At 36.6% G+C, this 25,465-nt stretch overlaps 1 protein-coding gene across 6 annotated transcripts in view; it reads left to right on the forward strand.

Annotated features, from left to right (window-relative positions):
* CNKSR2 (connector enhancer of kinase suppressor of Ras 2) overlaps nt 1-25,465 on the forward strand; it is a 289,714-nt gene that overhangs the window by 53,475 nt on the left and 210,774 nt on the right. For all 6 annotated transcript variants that reach the window (XM_029930402.1, XM_029930398.1, XM_029930399.1 and 3 more), the window contains exon 2: nt 16,588-16,751. In XM_029930402.1, coding sequence (XP_029786262.1) covers nt 16,588-16,751 — 164 coding nt within the window. The remainder of the gene's footprint in view (nt 1-16,587; nt 16,752-25,465) is intronic.

Raw genomic sequence — 25,465 nt, forward strand, 5'->3', positions numbered from 1 at the left:
ATGGCCTATATGATCTTGGGGTATGTTCCTTCAATCCTGACTTTCTTGAGAGTTTTTATCAAGAAAGCATGCTGTATTTTGTCAAATGCTTTTTCAGCATCAATTGAGAGGATCGTGTGGTTCTTATTCTTTCTTTTATTCATCACTTTGATGTAACATGATTGATTGCAGGTATTGAACCAGCCCTGCAGCCCAGGAGTAAACCCCACTTGATCGTGGTGAATAATGCTTGTGATGTATTATTGGATTCAGTTTGCTAGTATCTTGTTGAGAATTTTTGCATCCATGTTCATCAGGGTGATTGGTCAAAAATTCTCCTTTTTAGTGGGATCTTTATCTTATTTTGAAATCAAGGTAATGCTGGCCTCACCGAATGACTTTGAAAGTTTTTTTCAGAACTAGAATTACATTTACAGTAGTGCATTGCTGAAACATAGTTTTTCTCTCTAAAAAAACCCTCCATTATCAGAGATAGCCAAATCAAGACCTATGCATTTGTGGAACGAGTCCAATCGTAACAACTCCAGCCTAATTATTTACATAAGCTCAGCAAGAATGAAGATTATTCATGAGGATTTTATAAAGCTTGCTTTGCTGGGTCCTTTTATAAGGAATCTCCAGGTTGAACTTTTAGTAGCCACTCTGGGCCAGAAGCCAAGCCAAGCACTTTCCATCAGACAGGCCTGCAATACCTGTTGAGTTGGGCCAGTTCTTCCCAAGGTTCCCAACATATGCTGAGGTTCCTGCACCTACCAGGAAGTGACCTTCTTTACTCACCTGGGGAGGCTGCTGGGAACTCTGTGAGCAAGGTATCCAGCCAACATTTCCAAGAGGCTTTATGGCTCCATGTTCCATAAAGTCAACCTTAGTTCCTTAAAGTTGTCAGGTCAGCTTAAACTGACCCTCAAGAAGACTCTCACTCCAGGGATCTCCAGCCCTGCTCCAGCCACACCCAGGAAGCTGGCTGAACTAGCACGGCAGAAGCCTGAGGAATCATCAGTCCAGTAAAATAAACTGTCCTGTCTCTTTGCCATCGGACTGGCAAATGTGGCCCTAGAAAGCTGGGGAAACAGCAAAAGTTCCTGATAGGATGTTCTGTTGGTATTAATTGCCTCTGATCTGGGCATGGAATTTTAACATAGCAAAAGGTAAGGGGAGCCTACGCCTCTACCGCCAGACTCTAATGGGGGGTCCTCAAGTGGCCGCTAGGTGGCCCACCAATTTGGTTAAGGATAGTAATACAAAATCATAAAGGCGTATTGCACTTATACACCCAAGGATCCTGAAGAAATTGGCTGTCATTCTTGCTTTTGTAAACCAGGCAGCACCAGATATTAGAAACCCTAAAAGAGACCCTTACCAAATTAACCATGGAGACTGGCAGAAATTGGGTAAACTCTCCTTCCCTTTGCCCTTTATAGGGTAGAAATTCCCCTTACACCAAGGAGGGCTATGCAAGGCTTTAGAGGAACAATGTTACTTCTATGCCAATAGCTCAGGAATTGTACAGGATAGTCTAGCTGTAGTTCACGGCCATCACAAGAGAGGAGAAGAATGAGCAGCCAAAACCAAAATTGGTATACTTTTAACATTTGGCTCCTGTATCATTGATAAGATCATAGCATTTGTCAAAGAGCACGTAAATGCTATTCTTTTAATGGTCTTAAGAGCATGTAGCCTTAAACCAGAACAATGTTAACACAGCTGACCCAGGATTGGGTCAAGTTACAAGACAGAGCGGGAAATGTAAGGATGCTGGTCTGAGACAATAGAAGGGCACACGTTGCCCAAGGCAGAAGGGACCCCCTTCTGTGTAACACCCAATCAGGAAAGGCCAGCTAACACCCTTAACATTTCTAAGGGCAGGCTGAGAAGGCTAGTCACACCCTATGTGAGGGTCTTGGGCCCACTCTGTAATTGGTCAATACTCTAGGTGTTGTGATTGGCTCCCACCAAAAGTATCAATGTATGGTTAAACCTGCTGTCAATATACCTGTGTCACCATTTCCTGTAACTCCCCCTTCCCAAGCCCATAAAAACCCTGCTTACCCTCTGTTAGGGGCTCTCAGCATGGATCCTCTGCACTGGTGAGGTCTGTGAGCCCGAGCTTAGGTTCAGCCAGCCTAAACTCGTAATAAAGCCCTTTGCTTTTGAAAAAAAAAAAGTTTTCTTCATTTCTATTTTTGGAACAGCTTCAAAAGAATAGGTATTAACGCTTCTTTAAACATTTCGTAGAATTCTCCTGGGAAAAATCCAGCCATCGACTCTTCTTTTTTGGGAGATTTTTTTCATTACTGATGTAGTTTCTTTATTGGTTATGGATCTTTTCAAATTTTCTATTTGTTTCTGTTTCAGTTTTGGTAGTTTATATGTTTCTAGGAATTTGTCCATTCTTTCAGATTGCCCAACTTGTTGCCACATAATTGCTCATAATATTCTCTTATTATTGATTGTATTTCTGTGGTGTGTTGTGATCTCTCTTTCATAAGTGAATTTATTTATTTGGGTCCTTTCCTTTTTCTTTTTGGTAAATCTGGCTATGGGGATATAAATTTTGTATATTCTTTCAAAAAACAAGCTCATGGTTTTGTTAATCTGTTCTACTGGTTTTTTTTTATGTCAGTGATTTCAGGTATAATCTTTATTATTTCCCTTCTGCTGCTGGTTATGGGTTTTATTTGCTGTTACTTTTCCAGCTCTTTTAGATATGAGGTTAAGTTGTGTATTTGAGACATTTCTTCCTTCTTTAGGAATGCCTACCTTGCTATAAACTTGCCTCTTATGACTGTGTTTGCTGAATCTGGAGGTTTTGGATTGTCATCTTTTCATTTTCATTGGCTCCATGTTCTTTTTAATTTTCTCTTTAATTTCTTGGTTAACCCCTTTTATTTAGTAGGATGTCCTTTTTAAAAGATTTAATTTTTTTTACCATTTTTACTTATTTGTTGCCCCCCTCTGGGGGTGGGGCAGAGAGAGAGGGAGATACAGAATCTGAAGCAGAATCCAGGCTCTGAGCCATCAGCACAGAGACCGACGTGGGGCTCACACTCACGAACTGTGAGATCATGACCTGAGCTGAAGTCGGATGCTTAACTGACTGAGCCACCCAGGCGCCCCCGTAGGATGTTCTTTAACATCTAGCACAAGCAGGGAAAGGCAGAGAGAGAGGGAGACACAGAACCTGAAGCAGGCTCAAGGCGCTGAGCCATCAGCACAGAACCCGACACAGGGCTTGAACTTATGAGCTGTGAGATCATGACCTGAGCTGAAGTCAGAGGCCTAACCGACTGAGCCACCTGGTGGCCCTCTTGTGGTTGATTTCAAGCTTCATAATATTGTGGTCTGAAAATATGCATGGTGTGATCTTGATCATTTATACCTGTTGAAATCTGATTTGTGACCCAATATGTGACCTATTCTGGAGAATGTTCCATATGCACTGGAGAAGAATGTGTATTCTGCTTTAGAATAAAATGTTCTGAATATGTCTTTTAAGTCCATCTGGTCCAGTGTATAATTCCAAGCCATTGTTTCTGTTCATTTTCTGCTTAGATGTTCTCTCCATTGCTCTAAGTGGGGGGTTTAAGTCCCATTATAATATAGTATAATTACAATGAGTTTCTTTATGTTTGTGATTTTTAAAATTTTTTTTATTTTTTTAAATTGTTTTTTTTGAGAGACAGAGAGAGATAGCACAAGCAGGGGAGGGTCAGAGAGGAGAGGAAGACACAGAATCTGAAGCAGACTCCAGACTCTGAGCTAGCTGTCAGCACAGAGCCTAATGTGGGGCTCGAACCCATGAACAGTGAGATCATGACCTGAGCCGAAGCCAGCTGCTTAACCAACTGAGCCACCCAGGTGCCCCTTTATGTTTGTGATTAGTTGATTTATATATTTTTGTTCCTTATGTTGGGGGCATAAATATTTACAATTTTTATATCTTCTTCGTGGATTGCTCCCTTAATTATGATATGATGCCCTTCTTTGTCTCTTGTTACAGTCTTTGTTTAAAATATAGTTGTCTGATATAAGTATGGCTACTCCAGCTTTCTTTTGACATCCATTAGCATGATAGATGGCTTTCCATCCCCTCAATCTGCATACCTTTAATCTGCAGGTGTCTTAGGTTTAAAATGAGTGTCTTATAGGCAGCATATAGATGGGTCTTATTTTTTTATTCATTCTGATACCCTATGTCTTTTGATTGGAGCATTTAGTCCATTTATATTTAGAATGATTATTGAAAGATAGGAATTTTGTACCATTGTGTTGACTGTATAGTTGGTGTTTCCTGTGATATTCTCTGGTCCTTTCTAGTCTTTGTTGCTTTTGGTTTTGTGTTTTTTTTTATTTTGTTTTCTCCACTGAATTTCTTCCAGTGCTGATTTAGTGCTCACAAACTCCTATTCTCTGGTCCTTTCTAGTCTTTGTTGCTTTTGGTCTTATTGTTTTATTTTGTTTTCTCCCTTAAAATTTCTTCCAGTGCTGGTTTAGTGGTCACAAACTCCTTTAGTTTTTGTTTGTCTGGGAAACTCTTTGTCTCTCATTCTGGTTTGAATGATAGCCTTGCTTGATAAAGAATTCTTGGCTGCATATTTTTCCTACTCAGCATGTTGAATATATTCTACACTTCCTTTCTGGCCTGCCAAGTTTCTGTGGACAGATCTGGTGTGAACATGATCTTTCTTCCCTGGTATATAAGGGACTTTTTTCCTTTGCTGTTTTCATCATTCTTTCCTTATCTTTGTATTTTTTGGCATTTGACTATGATATGTTTTCATGATGGTCAGTTTTTGTTGAATCCATTGGGAGTGCTCTCTGTGCTTCTTGTGTTTTGATGTTTTGCCCTTCTTCAGATTAAGTATGTTTTCAGTTCAATTTGCTCACATAAACATTCTACCCCTTTTTCTTTCTTTTCATCATCTGGGATTCCTATGACTCAAATGTTGCTCTTTTTTAATAAGTCACTGAGTTCTCTGAGTCTTTTATCATGATCTTTTGGTTTTATTTCCCTCTTTTTCTGCTTCATAATTTTCCATAATTTTATCTTCTATCTCACTGATCTACTGTTCTTCTTTGTCCACCCTTTCTGTCAGGGCATGCATTCAAGATTGCATCTCAGTTATGGCATATTTTATTACAGACTGACTAGATTGTAGTTCTTTTATCTATGCAGAAATGAATTCTATGGTGTCTTCTATGCTTTTTTTACCCTCGCTTGTATCCTTATAATCATCATTTTACATTCTATCACCGACATCTTAATTATATCTGTATTGATTAAATTCCTAGCTGTCATTTCTTACTGCTCTTTATTTTGGGGTGAATTCCTCCATCTTTTCATTTTGGAGGAAAAAAAAAGTTTAATAAAATAAAATGTTAAAATTGAAAAATTAAAAACAAAACAAAATAATCAAATAAAGGAAGCCAGATCCTAGGTGTGTTTCAGTCTGCTTCTTAAGAGATGCTTTATAGAATAGTGAAAAAGAGAAAGGAAAGAAAAAAAAAGTTTAAAAAAGTTTTTAATAAAGAATTTTAAATAATAAGATAGAATAAAATAACATAGGATAAAAAAATAAAAAAGATATTGCTCTTTCTGTATCCAAGAAAGATAAATAAAAGAAAAAAAAAGAAAAACACCCTAAGCAAAAACAAAAGCAAGGAAAATGAACAGATAAATGAACCAGCAAAGAGAATGAAACCCAAATGATGTTATATCCAGTTTCCCTTGAACTGAAACTTTGAAGCATTCTATAGTCCATAGACTAATAAGCAAGTGGAAGGGACTTGTGCCTGTCTTCTGGAGGATGTGCCTGGAGATCCCAAGTGGGCAGGGCTTGGTGTAACAGCTCCATTCTCCACTTGGGGGCAATGGTGAGCTTACTGGGTGTGATTTGTGTGGGAGCACATGTGCATACTACCAGAGTAAATGGCTTCACCCCACTTCTTTGTCTTTGGTGCACGAAGGAACCTTGAACCTTGACAGACCCGTGATCAAGCACCCCTCCTTTGTCTCAGGCCCTCATCCACTCCCCACCTCTAACCTGTCCTTGTCCAAGCTGTCTGCCTTCCAGGTGGCACCTTGCTCCAGGGTTTTATCTCAGATGGGACTATGTTTCAGAACCCCACACTTCAGAGACCCTTTCAGCTGGGGAAGGGTCTCACTGAGCAATGGACGGGTGTTGGCTTGCCCCAGAAAACATTTGTGCATTCAGTGGCAGAGGCCCAGAGTTTATGGGAAATCACAACACAGAGCCAGCGCCAGGTTTTGTTGCTCTTGGACATCAGTGTTCCAATATTACTAAACGTGGCTACTCTCCAGGGTCTGCTGGGCTTTTGCCCACAGGGAGGCCATATGGTCTCTACCAAATGCACATTAATCAGGAGATCCACTTCTCCTCGTGTGGCACACAGACCTCTCATACCTCTCTGCCTACTCTTGGGGATTTCTCCCTATTTCCTCACCAGAGTACCACCAGACGCTGAGCTCTGAACCTTCAGACTATGCTCTGCACTCCACTGATTATAGAATCCTGGTGGTATTAAAACCCTCTCCTTTCTCTTCATCAGTGGTTCTGGGAAGTAGATATTTTGTACAGTCCCCTGTGAGTGTTTTCGTTCTTTTTCTCCAGCTACTTTGTGGGAGTGCTTTACTTGTGCAATCCTGATGTGCTGCATTCCTCCCTTTCTCTTTCTTTCTCTGTCCTCTCTCTGCAAAAAAATGGCTCCCTACCTTCTGCATCTTTTCTCTCCCCCAATTCGCCTTTCCATACCACATACCTGCCAATTTCTCTGGCTCCAATTATGCAGATTGTTGCATTAATCCTCATATCTATTTCTTAGGTGTTCAAAATGGTTTGATGCTGATCTAGCTGTGTTTCAGGGACAAAACAAGCTCAAGATCCCCTTACTATTCTGCCATCTTAACACCTCAGTCCTTGGTAATTTAAATATTTTTTTCATGTAGGTCTGGAAGATTATGATTTTACTAGCCACTGTCCTATGTTATCCCTTCTTTGCTTTGATAACTGTATGTCTCAGTCAAGCTCCATTTACTCTTTTTTGCAAGCATATAAATCCACTTTATTGTTAAGATATATTTTTTCCAGTCTTGAAAAAGTCTGATATAGTCAAAACAGATTAGACTTAAGAATTCCCTGGGAGTAGGTTTGCATCCTTGCTTTGCCAATCAGTTACTTACTATGTAGATTTAGGGAGCTGCTACTTAATCTCACAAAGGTTTTGTTCCTTCATGTCTAAAATTGTTACAACAGTAGTCCCTTTGACCCAATATGACACATCCCTATCCTCTCTATTTCTGTCATTCTTATACTCTCTGGTTAAAGTCACTGGTAATCTCCTATTGTCAAATTCAGAGTGGGCTTTGAATTATAATAATCTGACCCATAAGATTTTGTTTGTTTGTTTGTTTTGTTTTTACCATTGTCCTTTACTGCCAATCTTGATACATTTTCTTCCATTGGCTTCCATGATACCACTTTTCTTCATTTATTTTTTTCATTCTTCTCTGTGTGCACTTCACTAGTTTTCTTTGTAGGTTTTTCTATAACAAGCATTTCCATTTTGGAGTTTCTTCTGGTTCAATTCTAAATCTTCTTTTCACTCTACTCCTTTTCCCTCAGTAATACTCAAGGCTTCCATTTTCTACCTGTATACCGATGACGTTTAAATAGATTTCTCCAGAGCAGACGTTTATTTTTGACTGACTCCTCAACATTGATACCTGCCTGTCTCAAAAGAACTGTAATCTCAAATGTCCAGAAGAGAGCCAGCTACCCTAAACTACTTCTGTGGTGTTTCCATTGCCTGTGAATAATATCACCATTAATCCATTTCTGTAATTCAGAAGTGTAGATGTCATCTTCCTTCCCATGGTTTCCCCTCCATTACATCCAATCCAGCACCAATTCCTGCATGATTTATCTTTCCAGTCTTCTCTTCCTTTCCTGCCATCATTCTTGGACAAACTACTACTATTTGATAATTATATTATTTCAAATATTACCCAACCTGGGGTGCCTGGATGGTTCAGTCATTTAAGTCTCCAACTTCAGCTCAGGTCATTATCTCACGGTTCGTGAGTTCAAGCCCTGCATTGGGTTCTGAGCTGACAGTGCAGAGCCTGCTTGGGATTATCTCTCTCTCTTTCTCTCTGCCCCTCCCCTGCTTGTGCTCTCACTCTCTAAGTATATAAATAAATATTTTTTTAAATGTAAATTAAAAAAAAATGTCATCCAACTTGCCTCTCTCTTGGCAGCCTCTAATTCATTTACTATATAGTATAGCTGGAGTAATGTTCACAAAACACTTTTAATGCTGTCTCTTTCAAGTCCTTCAGTACCTTCTCATTGCTTTTAGGGTCACACTTCGGATTCTGATCATGGACTACAAGACCCTGCATCATCTTGCCCCTGGTCCATCTCTCTAACCCCCTCCTACTTTATTCTCTTATCTCTGCATTCAGCCACAGAAACTTCTTTCAGTTTTTCAAATGTATGGTGTTCCTTTTTGTAGCACAGAATTTTTGCATATGTTGTTTCTTTTGTGTGCATTTTCCATTCCTCTTTTAATCATCTTTAAGCTTATGGATCATAATATAGTCATCGATTTCTCAAGTAAACTTTCCGCTCTTGACTTGCCACCTCAGTATATAGTTAGGTCTTCTTTTTTGTTTCTCATAGCACAGTGTATTTTTTTCCTTCATGACAATTATTATAGCTTGTAGTTGTACATTTATTTTGTCAATTAAATAATTAATGTTTAATGGTCATCTTCAGTATTATATCAACTCTATAAAGTCAATGGCCATGTTAGTTTTTGTTCAGCATTTGATTCCCAGTGCCTAACACATAGTAATTACCTCTGTAAATATTAATTAAATGAAGGATTAACTGAATATGTATCAGATGCTTGCTCTGCCCATTGCTGTATGGAGGAGTCAGTGATTCTATCCTTCAGGGTTCTATAATCTGTTGGGGGGTAATAAAAGACTAACATAAACATTATAACAAAACAGCCTGAGTAATAAATAACTGTAAGTGTAAAATCAGTAGTATAAAGAGAAGAGATATCCATCTGATTCAATGATCAAGACCTGGCATGATTTCAACAACTTCGTATGTAGAATATGTAAGTTTTATTCTGGGTAATAGGTATAATCACATTAAGGAAATAATCAAGTTGTTCACTTTGGCTGCAACGTAGGATATATGAATGTATGAGAGATAATGTTAGAAAAATAGTTTGGGTCCTCAACTTGGAGATTCTTGAATGTTAGAATGAAAGATATAAGGCTTACAGGCCCTTAAGCTTCCTTAAGGAAACAAACAAGTAAAAAATGATTATCTATTAAGTTGTAAAATGAAAGACATCACTAATCTCTATGTTTGCAACTAATTTCTTATGCTTAGTCTACCTGTCTTTTTTATTAACATCATTTTTCTGTTAATAAAATATTCTTAGCAAAGATTATGAAGACTTGCAAAGAAATAGTTTCAGTATTAGTTATAACTGTCTCTGTAGTGTACTATTTTTTAAAATTTTATTTTAGAGCACAAGCTGAGGAGAGGGGCAGAGAAAATAGAGAAAGAGAGAGAGGGAGAGAGAGGGAGAGTGGGAGACGGGCAGGGGGAGAGGAATCACAAGTAGGCTGGATCCACATTTAGCATGGAGCCAGACCTAGGGCTCCATCCCACAACAATGGGATCATGACCTGAGCCAAAATCAAGAGTCAGATGCTCAACAAACGGAGACACCCAGGCGCCCCTGAAATGGACTATTAATTTGATGGAGAAAGTGTGATCTTTGAAAAATATTGTATGTGAATTCTTAGGTATCTAATAGTTTTAAGCTTTGTGATAAAAGCAGTCAGTCTTTGTTTAATGAACATGGCATGAAAATCATTTTAGGCTTTGTTTTTAAATAAAAATATGAAAGTGCAGAATAATTGTATAAGATTTAATTTCATGTTAACTCAAAGAGGTCTTAAAAGTTGTTTGTAAGCTATCCTGAAAATCGCTTTGAGAAAAACTGCTTGTCTCCCTCCTTTACCACGTTCTGGATACACAACTTTAAAAATAACAAAATTATAAAACCATTCAGACATTGTTTTGTGTGATGTGCATTTTAAGATTGCTATCTCAGATTTCCATATATCAGTATTTTAAAATTGAGCAATTTTCAGCAGCTTGACAGTATGTCCATGGTTTACTTTGTCTTCTTTAGTTGGTCTTCATGTAATATGTCACTGAATATATTTTAAGTACTTTCTTGTGAATATTCTGATTTGATATGTCATAATAAATGAAGAACCAGAAACAGATTGCAAGGAGGCTGAATTATTTTTGCAAAATGGAACAATTTCATATTGTTACCCAGTCATGATTTTTTTTGTCTGTATCTTAAAGACAGCATTCAATTGTTAGAGAAAAAATTAGGTCTGAGAAGATAGAAATAGTGATGATCAGCATATTGGGGCTTGGCCTTCTAAGACATCTTCCAGAGACTACAGGCAGTGATTAGTTTTCTAATGTATCAGTCTGAATACCCTGCATCATATACAGCTTCTCATAGGGAATTCTGTTTATAGCCTTCAGCTCTGCCAGGCAGCAGAGCAAAAGACTCTTTTCAAAGGTAGTTAAGTGCATTAATGTACACTGCCCCATTCTTAGTAGGTTCTTAATAAATAGTTGCTGAATACAATGCTGAAAGTATTGTTCTCTGGTCTGGGTCTTTTATATCAAACACCATGATAAAATGCCAGAAGGAAATTTTTTAACTAAATTTTGAGTTTAATAGTATTTTCCAAATGATTTGTAGCCTGTAATTCATTTGTAATTACATTTATTTTTAATTTACAGAGTAAAATTTAGTGTTTTGGTGTTAGGGTTGTATGAGTTTCAACATATTTATAGAATTAGGTAACCAGCATGACAGTCAGGGTACAATACAATTTCATCACCCCCAAAAACTCCCTCCTGCTGCTTTATACTCTTAGCCTCTTCATAGTCCCATCCCTGGCAACTCCTGATCTCTTTTCTGTTGCTATAGTTTTGCCTTTTTCAGTATGTAACATAAATGAAATCATTGAGTATCTTCTTTTAGATTTGCTGTTTTCACTCAGCATAATACCCTTGAGACCCATACAAGTGTATATCAATTTTTTGTTGCTGGCCAGTATTTCAGGGTATGGTTGCCCCATGGTTTGTTATTCTTATTCATGTTGTTTCTCACTTGTTAAAACAGTTACTGGAATTTATAATTATCTATTGGTATAGGTGTTTTTGAAGAAAACTGTTCCTTTTTTGTTGTTGTTGAACAAAATATAAACTGGAGTATAATTAAAAGAACATCAAAACGTAAGTATACTTCTACTTACTAAGTAAGAGTGATGGGCAGCTCATCTCTGAATTAAGTCAAGAATTTATAACGCTATATCATCCCAGAACTATATGGGAATTGTTAAACAGATTTTTAACTTAATGGGTTCTAGAGCAAAATCTCATTTTTCTAGAATATTTCAGGAATTTGATTTATTAAATATTCTGGGTATCTTTTAAGTAGCTTGTATATTACATAGGTTAGCCAATTTTCCAATAATTAGAATACTGTAAAGTCATTTAGTGCCAACATGCTGTTGAATATAATTTCATCCTTTTCAGTTAGTTTAGGAAGTACCACAGATCTTATTTTTTTATTTTTTTAATGCTTTTTAGTTTATTTTGGGGAAAGAAAGAGAGAAAGAGAACACAAGTTGGGGAAGGGCAAACAGAGAGGGAAACAAAGAATCTGAAGCAGGCTCCAGGCTCTGAGCTGTCAGCACAGAGCCTGACATGGGGCTCGAACTCGTGAACTGCAATCTCATGACCTGAGCCGAAATCAGAGCTTGACCAACTGAGCCACCCAGGCACCCTGAGAAAGTACCACAACATCCTCAATGCGAATTGTCTTTTGCTAGATCAATTATCGTTATATGCTATCCTGTGCATAAAAGAAAAACATGGTTTTGTGAGCTTTCTGGCTGTTTATAATGTAGAAAATGCTTTTATTGTCTTGTAGTAGTTGTTGCAATTAATACATGACTGCTAAGTCATAATGTCATCCAAGGCTGCTCTCCTTATAGAGCCTTAAAAATTCACAAAAGATTTTTCAATTTTAACCTTTTGGCAGGAAGAGTCCTTGACATTTTTGAATTGGGAAATGGCTTGATCAAAGAGTGTTTTTAAAGATCTGATAGTGATAGACTGCATAGACTGGTGCCAGGGGGAACAGATGCACATCAGGGGAGGCTGTACAGCATGAGTAAGCTGGTGACAATGAGATCAGAAATGAAAGAACAGGATAAGAGCTATTTTACCTGAGAAATATGTTTCTCACTAACTGACAAGAAAAGACATTAAATTGGGGGATCATCTAAGATGGTTCTGAGACTGGAAAAATGATTGTAGAAATACAGAAATAACTTGCTTATGGAGAATGAGATTGTAAATGAGGCAATTGAGTCTGGGGTGATTTCGATCATTGGTGATCTTTGGGGAAAAAAGCAGTGTCAAGTAAAATAAGGGGACTGAAAACTAGATTAAACCTAGGTAGATCTTTTGCCTCAAATTATCATTCATGTATTTGAGTAAACAAAAGGAAATTGGACCTGATATGTGTTTAATTTCCTAACCTTATTTTGCAGAAGGGACAGAATTATCATAAATCTTCATATGTCGATCTTTATTCTTCATAGTAAATAGTGGCAACAGAACTCTAACAAATGAATGTACATTTTTATTTTTTGCTGTAAATTTCAGAGAGTGTTCTGTTTATAGAAAAGAGCACATATATTATGTATAAAATGGTGTATAAAGTAAGATTTCCTGGGAGTAGGCATAGAGTCATCCTCTTAATACCATTTTGAGTAGGTTTTTAAGATTTTGAACATTAAATATAATAATTTGCACCTTCTTTGTCTACTTCCACAATATGGAGGATTAATTTATTTTACTCCGTCTTTTGGAATATTGTTGATTTACTGGAAATGTGTGCATCCTTAGGACATCTCTCAAATGTCATCATTTTGTAAATGTTTCATTATTTTTGTAACATGTTTCTAGATCTGTGATTATGTTCATTACTCTTCCATAAAGATGGTGGAAAGCAGTATAATTCATTGAAAAAGTGAGAGACACATATCATAGTAATGATTTCAAGCATTTTTTAAATGGTTTTAGGGTGTGATTTTAGACACAATAATCCATGTAGTTTATTTAATGTTTCAGTTGACGTAAGTGTACAATTTTCTTCATGATACACTTGTGGGGTTTAGCGTACGGATCAAAATTTATTTTCTGTATGTTTTCTTAAGATTAATAGGAAAACTTTTTTAATTTTTTGAAGTGTTTTATTTATTTTTGAGACTGAGACAGAGCATGAGTCGGGGACGCGCAGAGAGAGAGGAAGACACAATCTGAAGCAGGCTCCAGGCTCTGAGCTGTCAACAAAGAGCCCACAATGCGGGGCTTGAGCCCACGAATGTGAGATCATGACCAGAGTCAAAGTCAGGGGCTTAACCAACTGAGCCACTCAGCACCCAAGAATAAGCGGAATTTTCAAGTAGAGATTATAAATTTTACTTATAATTATTTAGAACACATGTTAACCTGAAAGGATAAAGTTTGGTGGAAAGTAAGTAAACAATTCATGCAACATTAGAGCTTTAAAAAAAAGGGTAGATAATATATTTTTTTAATTTTTTATGTTTATTATTGACACAGAGGGAAACAGAGCATGAGTGGGGGAGGGGTAGAGAGAAAGGGAGACACAGAATCAGAAGCAGGCTCCAGGTCTGAGCTGTCAGCACAGAGCCTGACGCGGGGCTCGAACCCACAAACATGAGTCGAAGTTGGAGTCTGAACTGACTGAGCCACCCAGGTGCCCCACTAAGTAATATTTTTTAAATCTGGTATTTATTTGTTCTCATTTTATCTAGTCAATAAGTGTTAGACTGTTGAAGACTAGTAATATAATCACTAACAAATTTCTCATTCTTGAAAATGAGACAGCTCTACTTTAAATAAAATTGTGTATGAGTGAGTGAGGTAGTTTAATTATTGCATATATGCTGTGTAGATTCTGGAATATTAAGTTCAAGTCTTTAGCCTAATATTATAATGTATTCGTTTTTGTGATTTTGGGAGATGGCTTTTAGGACCATATTGTCTGCATATACAGATCTGAGATGTTGATTTTGGTTTCTCAGTCAAAACAACTCTAAAATTATAAGGTCATTAATTATTTATAATTCAAGTAAGAAAAATGTACATAAATGTACCTTGTGGTTTGTAAATATGTATATTATGACAAAGTGGGATTATTATAATTTTATTATTATATCCTAGTTGTATATTTTTCGTATATTTTACACTTTAGATATACTAGCCAAAATATGGGTTATGGGTAGTGTACCTTGATAGTTAAATTAGGCACCAGTTAATGAGATGTAGTCTAAACCTCTCTCCCTTATTTCTACCCTGCCACCCATTATGTGACTTGGTCTGTAACTGTAATAATGATGATGGTGGCATTGGTGCTCTAGGAGATCTTTTATCATTCCTTTACCTAGAAGAATCAAGAAAAACCAACTCAAAATAATAACATTTTGTCTAATATCATTCTGCAACATATCAAGACATAAGTGCCTCAAAATGCCATGTACCAAATGTTCTTTCTCTCCACTCTTATTTTTAGATTTAGTTCTTATTTAAAATGTTGCTGATTTGCTCTGATCAGGTGATACAGCATAAACTTACATGTCTGATTTGTTTGTTTTACACTCATTGAGCCCAACTCCCTGTTAGTTGCTGTGCTCAGTCCTGGGTTTTCATTCAGAAGACACAGTGCCAAACTTCAAGAAATTTCCAGGCTATTTATTGGTCACACAGAGATGAGAATGAAATTTAATACAATGTCTACATTGTTGTGATGGATGTCTATAGAGTAGGAGATTGGGAAGTGTGAAATCTGTATACGAAGACAGGGTCCAGATCAAGAAGGGTCTTGAACATTATATAAAGGAGTTCAGATTTTATTCTGTTGTAAATATGAGGAAACTGAAAAGTTTTGAGATAAAAAATGACATAAAAATCTTTAGGAGGACCCGGGTGGTTTATTTGGTTAAGGGTTTGACTCTTGGTTTTAGCTCAGCTCACAGGTTGTTAGTTTGAGCCCTGCTGTTAGTGCAAAGCCTGCTTGGTATACTCTCTCTCCCTCTTTGTGTGCCCCTCCCCTGCTCACACTTTCTCTCTCTCTCAAAATAAGGAAATAAACTTAAAAAACAATTTTAAAGAATACTTATGTTGGGGAATATGAATTGGAGGGATAGTGACTCACAGCAGAAAAACCATAAAACTGCTTTAGTCTAGATGAGATGTTTATGACCTGATTTAATATCAAGACCTGTTAGTGTTTGCTAGTTGCCTCATTTTCTTGGTATCTCTTACTTAAAAATCTAGAGAGAAGTAATCTTGTTAGTCCAGTTCATCATTTATTCATCACTTGTATCATATGTATGAAATTCAGAGGCGATTGAAGCTGACCCAATCTTTAGCCAAGCTAATCACCTATGAAGTGCTCTGAGTAATCCTGAAAAATATATCTTCTCTGGATTCCACTTTTGGATTTGGGTGAAATCCAAATGTTAGTGGATTAGGGAGTATATTACAGGTAGTGGTTGGCGGGAAGGTAAGGGGCTTGGCTGTGTAAGGAATAACAAACTAGTCAGGAACACAGGATCAAAGAAATCAAGGAAAGAGTTTTGTTTTGTTTATTTTGTTTTTTAACATGGCAGAGGTTCAAATATAGGCATCACTGGTTAACAAATGGTTGAAATAAAGAGAGTGTTTAATTTTTAATTGTTGAAGCAATGTTAATGTGGAAAGAAGATGGGATTCCAGAACACAGGAAGATCAATAAGTCCTATATAGGAAGAAGGACACCTCTCCTTCTGCAGTGGAGTTGAAGAAGAAAGGAGGAGTGAGGTATTCAGATAAGTTTAGAAGTGGGCAGAACCTAGGGCGCCTGGGTGGCTCAGTCGTTTAAGTGTCCGACTTCAGCTCAGGTCCTGATCTCATAGTCCGTGGGTTTGAGCCCCGTGTTGGACTCTGTGCTGGCAGCTCAGATCCTGGAGCCTGCTTCGGATTCTGTGTGTGTGTGTCTCTCTCTCTCTGCTCCCCTACTCACTCTGTCTCTGTCTCTCAAAATAAACACATAAAAAAAAGTGGGCAGAACTGGCTTGTTAGCACACTTTATGAAATAAGCAACAAAGAGAGCTGCTTGATAAGTGAGGTAAAGATTTCCAGTAATTACTGAGAAAAATTCAAATAGGAGCCTAACAACTAGGGATATGATGAAGTGGTTTTTCCTTCTTCAGCCGAGATGTAAGTTGGAAAAAAGTGGACTAGTCCAGAGTTGAAATGGAGTTAACTTGTGACTTGGTAGGAGTTAATGCTTATTTTGTTTTTTTCCATTTGTTTGGTTAAGCTGGTTGTTTTATTCTGGTTTTCCATATTTTTTCTTTTGCAGGTCTTGATGATTGTTTGCAGCAGTACATTAAGAACTTCGAGAGGGAGAAGATCAGTGGGGACCAGCTGCTGCGTATTACACATCAGGAACTCGAAGATCTGGGCGTCAGCCGCATTGGCCATCAGGAATTGATCCTGGAAGCGGTTGACCTTCTGTGCGCACTGGTAAGGACGTTAACTGGCAGAAAATGAAACTTGTTTTATTTCCTTTTAATTTTTTTTCCTTTTTTATTTTTTCTTTCTTTTTCTTCTCTATTTAAAAATAATTTATTTTTTAAAAATTTATAACTCTCCTAATTCTCAACTGACTAGAAGTGGTATTTTCCTCCTTCATTAAATTTGATATATAGTACCAAAGTACAAATTAAAGAGGCTTATAACTCAACTGATAGCGTTACATTTAGTTACTTTAAAAACATATGTTACAGCTCACAAAGGAAGTGTTCACAGCATCATTTGGAATATACAGTTGAATGCAATCAGTTATAAAGTCCATTGAATTCTGAAAGTTTTGATTTAGTATCACAGATATTAAGAAATCCTATTAGAAAAATCCTCGTTAAAATAATCAAATGTTTTAAATGTTCTAAATGTATACATTCAATAAAAATTAAATATTGTATATTATATGGTTTCTTTGGTCAACTTACAAGAGAAATCAATGTCAAAATAATCCTTCAAGAGTCTGATAATACAGCATATATTCTGAAAGGAACATATTTTTTTTCCATGTTGGGTAAGATGACACTGGATTGGTTTAAATTGTTGCAGATATTTGCAAAGACGCTAGAGCTACAGTGAGAAAAAAACATGAATCTTATAATAATCTGTGATTGAAATTTGGCTCCGTCAGTTACTGACACTTGTGGGCAAGTAATTTCAACACGACCTTAGTTTTTTTTATTTAAAATGGTGGTAGTAACAACTGCCTCTTGGAGATGTTGTAAAACGCAAATGAAATAGTGTTTATATAGTGCCTAATTCAGTGCCTGACACACAGTATGCATTCAATAAGTAGTTAACTATTAAGATGATAATAAGAAATGAGTAGATAATTCCTTACAATGCAACCATCAGTTAATACTCTCAGGACTTCTGTGTCAGGTCTTAAGTTCCTGCCCTCTTGAAGAGACTATAGGAGCAGAAAGTAACATACAAATAATCACAATAAAAGTATAAGCTAAGTATTATGGGGGCAGAGAAAATTGCTACTTTTGACTATGATATATGGGTTCTTATTGCAAAAGAGGTGATATTCAAGCATCCTAGAGGAAGATGAGCTTGTGTTTGGAACAACAAGAGGGAAGGGCATTTCATGTAGATAAAACAACACATACACAAGTACACACAATAAAGAGAATGCCTGGTGGGTTTGAACTGTGGTTAACTATTTGAGAGGATAAAAATACATGACAAACATTGGCAGAAGATTAGGCTATAAAACACAGAATATGCCCAGACTATAAAGTACCTAAACATCATGGTAAGAGATTTGTACTTTCTATTGTAGAAAGTTCTCTATTGGAGAACTAGGTAGAAATGATCAAATACTTATTTTAAAAAGGTAACTGATGGTAGTGAAATTGATGGGATGGAGTGGGCATAACCCAAAAACTGGATGAACAGTTTGGAAAGGTTTAAAATAATCTACTTAGGCTACCAGTAGGACTTGAACTAAGGATGTGGAACAGGAATAGAGAAGATGTGGTGAATTTAAGTGATGAGACAAAGGGAGTTGAGAAAGATTCCATATTTTCTAGCTGCAGCGATAGGGTAGATGATTTTGCAATAATGAAGATGGGCAATAGTAGCAAGAATAGATTTAGGTGGGAATTTAAATTGAGTTTTAGATTTGTTGAATTTGAGACATCTCTGAGTTGTCCAGAAATAAATACTCATCACACATTTGAACATAGGAATTTGGAGGTTGAGAAGTGGCTGAAGATAGAGATTTAGGAGTCTCTAGGATATAAGGATTGAGTCCACAGAGAAAGAGCATATCACCCAAGAAGAGCCTATAGAATATAATGAGCAAAGGACTCAGCACCACATTTGGGCTAGGAAGGAAGAAGAGGCTGCAGGGGAGGCTTATGGAGTGGTCAGAGAAGCAGGAAGATAACTTCCAAAGAATTGTCACAAAAGCAATGGGGAGTGTACTTTTCATTAAGGAACATCAATAATATCAAATTTCACTAAAAGCCATTAGAATAAGCAAGGAAAAACCTGATTGAAGAGTGCCTGGCTGGCTTAGTTGGTACAGCATGCAACTCTTGATCCTCAGGGTCATGAATTCAAGCCCCACGTTCAGCGTGGAGCCTACTTAAAAAAGAAACTGACTGAAAACATTTTCTAAAGAACATTATGATCTGAAACTAGATTGATTGAATATTACCTCCTACTTAGACATCTCAATCTTAACCTAAATTGTCATTTCCTCAAAAAGACATTCTGATTGTTCCCTCACCATTGACTCTTCTAAAATTAGTCCTTTATTGTTATTAACTTAACCCTAATCTCATTCTGTAATTCCTTATTTATATGTGTATTTGTCAGTTTAATGTCTGCTTCTTTTGCTAGACTGTAAGCTATGTGGGAAAAGTAACTATGCTTATTAAACCCCTTGTGTATATCACAGATCCCTGGCAATAGTAGATGCTGAATAAATATTTTTGAAGGTGGCATTGTGAGAGTCTTGAGACATTTTTCACGTGATAGTTTGGGGGTCTTCTTATTTTCCTATTGCTGAGATCAGAGAAACCAGTTTAGACTAGAGTATGCACTTGCACTCTATCCCTTATCAGAATCAGATCACAGAAATCATGCTGGATATAAAAGATAGTACTCAAGGTAAGGTAAGAGTCTTCCATGGTTTTGCATATTGATCTCCAAATATGAGTCAGTGTGGCCATAAAAGTGCAATAGAAGCGGCTTGAACATGGACACACCATCTAGCAGTCCTCTATTTGCCACATCTTTTATAACAGTAAATAATTGGGTTTGTATTTTGTCTCATAAGCAATACTCCACAGATAAACTACTCATGTGCTGCACTTCGCACTGTCAGTTTGAAGAAGGAAATAAAATTGATGATTACAGTGCTACCCACTAATAGTCTGCACCTACAGACTTTGAATTTGGCCCATTAACAATCTCTGCTGACCTAAACTTAACTTAGAAAGATGGCATCAGAGATGTTTGACCATTTCAGTGTTCTCACCATTGAGCTGTGGTAAATGTGCTGAGTAAATGTGCTGAGTAAATGTGCTGAGTTTGAATTCCTCCACAGTTCTGGGTTTAAGAACTACAGTGTTGTATCATTTTCTTGGGGAAAAAACAGATTAAAGTCATTTTTTCTGTCTTTATTCAGCAATAAATTGGTCACATTCCCCAAGGAGGTCAAATATCAAACTTCCCTTCTACCACTTCCTAATGACTATACATCAGCAAGTTAGAAGTGCAGATACCTTCCAGTTTATGCAAATGGGTATTTTCCAGTGAATATAAAGTAAATTTCTAAGCAATGAATTATGATTTACTTCTACATACCATTATAAAATTAAGAGATGAGATCCCTGATCAGCAAGCTGAGGTGACTAGACCAGGAGGTGTGCTGTAGGGAATGGGGTATTGTGTAATATCTCTTTGAAACTTTAATGTTTCTACAGGCTTTCTATGTTTTCCTTATATCTACTGGTTTTATTTCTTCTTATAACAATTATATATTTATGCTCAAACAGCGATACAATAGGAATTACAAAGATGAAGAAGGCACAGTCCATGCTCTTAAGATGTATACAGTCCAGTAAAGAAGATGATAGTCATTAAAAGATAATATAGATTTTTTTAAATCCTAGGGGAGTGCAGAAGGAAATGATGAATCCAGGGATCCAGGAAATGTAGGTGGGATTTGCACTGAGACTTGTAGGATAAGTAGATGTTTGCCAGACAAAAAGGTGGGAGAAAATTATCCAAATAGAAGAAATAATCATGTAAAGACAGAAATGTGGAAGAGTATGAAACATTCAGAGAAAAATGAGAATTTTGATTTGGCTGGTACAGAGTGGTAAGTGGTAGGAAGAAAGGCAACTTACATTGTGTATCACATTATGATTTTTCACTTTGATGGGATTTTTGTTCTTCAGTATGCTTTCTGCCCAGTGCTTTCATGTGGAGGATATTAAATTAACATTATCTTACTGAATGAAGTTCTTTGCCATTTTCCAGAGAACTGTAATTTTTTCTTTTGTCTCTGACTCTGAAATTTCCATTCCTAATATAAGAAAGACACAAAATATCACTAAATTTCTTTGTTTCTTTCAAGCTATGGAATATTTTCATCTGCCATATTATAAAGTTAGCCCTGATGGAGAATAAATGTTACAGCAGTTGATGAAAATCAAAGGTTTTTTAGTAAGTTGTTCATTCATGTAACAGATATTTATTTAAACACCAGCTATATTGTCTGTACCATGTTATTCTAGAAATAAGTAAACTGTTCATTATTAGGAGATATGTTAACTGTTTTTTGCTGTTATGCTATCATTTAGTCTGCTTCAAGAGAGAGCATGGTATATTAACTGAAATAGTAAGCATAAATAAAATATATAGTTTAATGTATAGCTCTTAATTTATTCTCTAACAGTACACCTTGTTATTGGGAAATATAAGTGGATCATTTATGACAGGATAAGAACTGTTTTCATTTCGTTCTTCATGTACTTTTTATATAATAAGTATTTTGCATGAAAATTTAGATGTCTGCAATTGCTAGGATTTGTTTCTTTGCAACATAATTGCTTGGTTCATTCATCTCAAAATAATTCATTTCTAAAAAATATTCATTAAAGCAATCCTTTTACAACTCACTCATATTTATAAAGCAAAGTATTATAAAACCTAAACACCTGCTATGTGATGCAATCAAATTAAGAGCTCTGAATAAAATAGCATTGACATTGTAAAATATGTGGTGCCAATATTGAATGTTTTGTTGTGTTTAGAGAATTTACTATTAGTGAGGATATAACCAACTTGATCTTCCAAACTGTTAAGTGTATCTTTCATTTCTTTCTTTCCTGTGCTTTCACATGCATATAATTAAAACAGAAGAATAGTATGAATAGACTGGATGTATTAAATCAGTGTAGCCACATTGGTTCCTATAGACTGCACATAAACAAATAGGCAATATATAGGACAAAGAAAATAGCTAGCTACATTTCAGGGTAAGCTTTTGTTTTCTTGATGTAGTCCTTTCTGTGTCAGAAACAAAGGAGCTGGCTAGTACCATTTCCCTTGCTCATCCCTCAGTATAAACACAGAACCATTTGCAGAAAGTAGTGCAGAATGAACATTGGCTACCTAACTTGCTTACACCAAGCCCAACCACCCTGCATTCTGGTAGGACTGCCCTCTCAGTCAAGCTTGCCTCAGTTTCTACAGAGTGGGCCCCTGCTTTAGAAGATGAGCACAAATCCCTGCCCACACCATGTCTCCCAACCAGAAAGTCCTGCTGGGCCTCAGTTCTGGTGGAGCTGGTATCAGGTCTGTCAGGAGCAGACCAGACCAGACAGAGTTAAAACTTGTCACATTCAGGCCAGGGGCCAAATACTGCCCACAGTAGTCAAGAAAAGCCTATGCAGATGACTGGACTGAGGATAGAGCAGCTAAAGCACAACAGCAGAGTGCATGCACCACATACCCGACACTCTCTGAAGCACCAAGATGTGGGCACTACATGACCTCCTCTTCATAAGGTCATTACTTTCAAAAGCAGGAGACATAATGGCTTTTCTAACATAGAAAAGACAGAGACTAAGACAAAATGCTAAGATGGAGAAAATGATCCCAAAAGAAAGAACAAGATAAGGCCACTGCCAGATATCTAAGTGAAACCAATACAAGTAACTTGCCTGTTGGAGAATTTAAAGTAATAATCCTAAGGCTATTCACTGGGCTTAAGAATAGAAGACATCATTGAGACCCCTACCACAAAAATAAAAGAGTTCAAAAAGAATCAGAGATGAAGAATTTAGTGAACAAGATTGGAAAGACGCCTGATGAAATGAACAGCAGGCTGGAAGAAGCACAGGGATGAATTAGTGACCTAGACCATGAAATAATAGGAGGGAATGAAACTGAACAAAAGAGAGAAGGATTATGCAGCACAAGAATAGACTTAGGCAATCAGTGACTCCATCAAATTTAATAATATTCATATTATAGGAGTCCTACAAGAAGAAGAGAAAAGGGGCAGAAATTTTACCTGAAGAAATAATAGCTGAAAACTTCCCTAATCTGGGTAAGGAAATGGACATCCAGATCCAGAAGGCACAGAGAACTCTCATCAAAATCAACAAAAGCAGGCCAACACCAAGATATTGGTGTATTATAATTAAATAGCAAAATATAGTGATAAAGAAAAAATCTTAAAAGTAGCAAGACAAAAGAAATACCTATCTTATAAGGAAAGACCCATACATACGGGTAGCTGGAGATTTCTCAACAGAAACTTGGGAAGCCAGAAGGCAATGGAATGATGTATTCAAATTGCTAAATGGGAAAAATCTGCAGCCAAGAATACTCTATCCAGCAAGGCTATTAGAGTAGAATGAAAAATGAAGAGTTTCCCAGACAAACAAAAATGAAACACATTTGTGACCACCAAACCAGCCCTGCAAGAAGTATTAGAGGGAACTCTTTGAGTGAAGAGGAGAGACTAAAAGTGACAAACACAAGAAAGGATCAGAGAAAATCTCCAGAAACAATGACAAAACAAGGAATAAAATGGCACTAAATAAATATGTATTTATCAATTATTACTTTGAATGTAAGTGAAATGCTCCAAGCAGAAGACATAAGGTGTCAAAATGGTTAAGAAAACAAGACCCATCTATATGCTGCCTATGAGACCTAAAGACACTTGTAGATTGACAGTGAGAGGGTCGAGAACCATTTATCATGCAAATGGATCTCAAAAGAAAGCCAGAGTAGCAAAACTTCTACTGAACAAACTAAACTTTAAAACAAAAAGTGATTTAAAAAGAGACAAAGAAGGGCACTATATAATCATCTAAAGGACAGTGCAACATGCAACAAAAAGATGTATGACTATTTATGCATCCAAATGGGACCACCTACATATACAAAACAATAACAAACATAAAGGAACTAGTAGATAATAACACAGTAATACTGGGTGACATTAGCAGCTCATTTATATCAATGGACAGATCATCTAAACAGAAAAACAAGGAAACAGTGGCTTTGAATAATACACCAGACTAGATGAACTTAACATACACTCAGAGGATTCCATCCTAAACCAGCAGAATATACATTCATTTTAATTGCATATGTAACATTCTCCAGGATAGATCACATATAAGATCACAAAATGGATCTCAACAAGTACAGAGAGATTGAAATCATACCATGCACCTATTCTGACCACAACACTGTGAAACTGAAAGTCAACTACAATAAAAAATTTGGAAAGACCACAAATACATGCAAGTTAAACAGCATGGTACCAAGCAGCAAATGGGTCAACCAGAAAACCAAAGAAATTTAAAAATACATGGAAACAAATGAAAATGAAAACAAAACAGTCCAACAAAGCAGTCCTGAGATGGGAGTATATAGCAATACAAGCCTACCTTAAGAGACACAAAAAATCTCAAAGAAACAATCTAACCTTACTCCTAAAGGAGCTAGAAAAAGAACAAAAAATGAAGCCTAAAGTCAGCAGAAAGAAGGAAATATTACAGAATAGAGCCAAAATATATGACATAGAAACTAAAAAAACAATAGATCAGTGAAATCAGGTGCTGGTTCTCTGAAAAACATCAATAAAATTCATAAACCTCTAGCCAGACTTATCAAAAAGAAAAAAGACCCAAATAAAATCACAAATGAGAGGAGAAGTAACAATCAATACCACAGAAATCAAAAAACTATAAGAGAATATGATGAGAAACTATATGCCAAAAAATTGGACAACCTGGAACAAATGGATAAATTCCTAGAAACATATAGCCAACACTGAAACAGGAAGAAATAGAAAACTTGAGCAGACCGATAACCAGCAAAGAAACTATCAGTAATCAAGAAACTCCTAACAAACAACAGTCCAGGGCCAGATGCTTTACAGGTGAATTCTACCAAACACTTAATGAATAGCTATTCTTCTCAAACTATTCCAAAAACTAGAAAGAAGGAAAACTTCCAAACGCATTCTATGAGGCTAGCATTACCATGATACCAAAACCAAAGACTCCACTAAAAAAGAAACCTACAAGTCAGTATCTTTCATGAACATAGTTGCAGAAATTCTCAATAAAATGCTAGAAAACTGAATCCAACATTACATTTAAAAAAATCATTCACCATGGTCAAGTGGAATTTATTCTTCGGTTGCTAAGGTGGTTCAATATTTGCAAATCAATCAATGTGATGCAACACATTAATAGAAGAAAGGATAAGAATAATATCATTTCAATAGTTGCAGACAAAGCATTTGACAAAGTACAACATCCATTCAAGATAAAAACTGAACAAAATAGGTTTAGAGGGGAACATATCTCAACATAATAAAGGCCATATATGAAAAACCCACAGCTGACATCATCCTCAGTGGAGAAAAACTGAGAGCTTTCCCTGTACATTCAGGAATAAGACCAGGATGTCCACTCTCATCACTGTTATTTAACATAATACTAGAAGTCCTTAGCCATAGCCATCACACAGCATAAAGAAATAAAAGGCATCCAATTCGGCAAGGAAATAGACTTTCACTATTTGCTGATGACAAGGTACTCTATATAGAAAACCAGAAAAGACTTTACCAAAAATCTGCTAGAACTGATCAATGAATTTAG

The sequence above is a fragment of the Suricata suricatta genome, chromosome X (assembly GCF_006229205.1).
Source record: "Suricata suricatta isolate VVHF042 chromosome X, meerkat_22Aug2017_6uvM2_HiC, whole genome shotgun sequence".
In the NCBI taxonomy this organism is placed as follows: Eukaryota; Metazoa; Chordata; class Mammalia; order Carnivora; family Herpestidae; genus Suricata; species Suricata suricatta.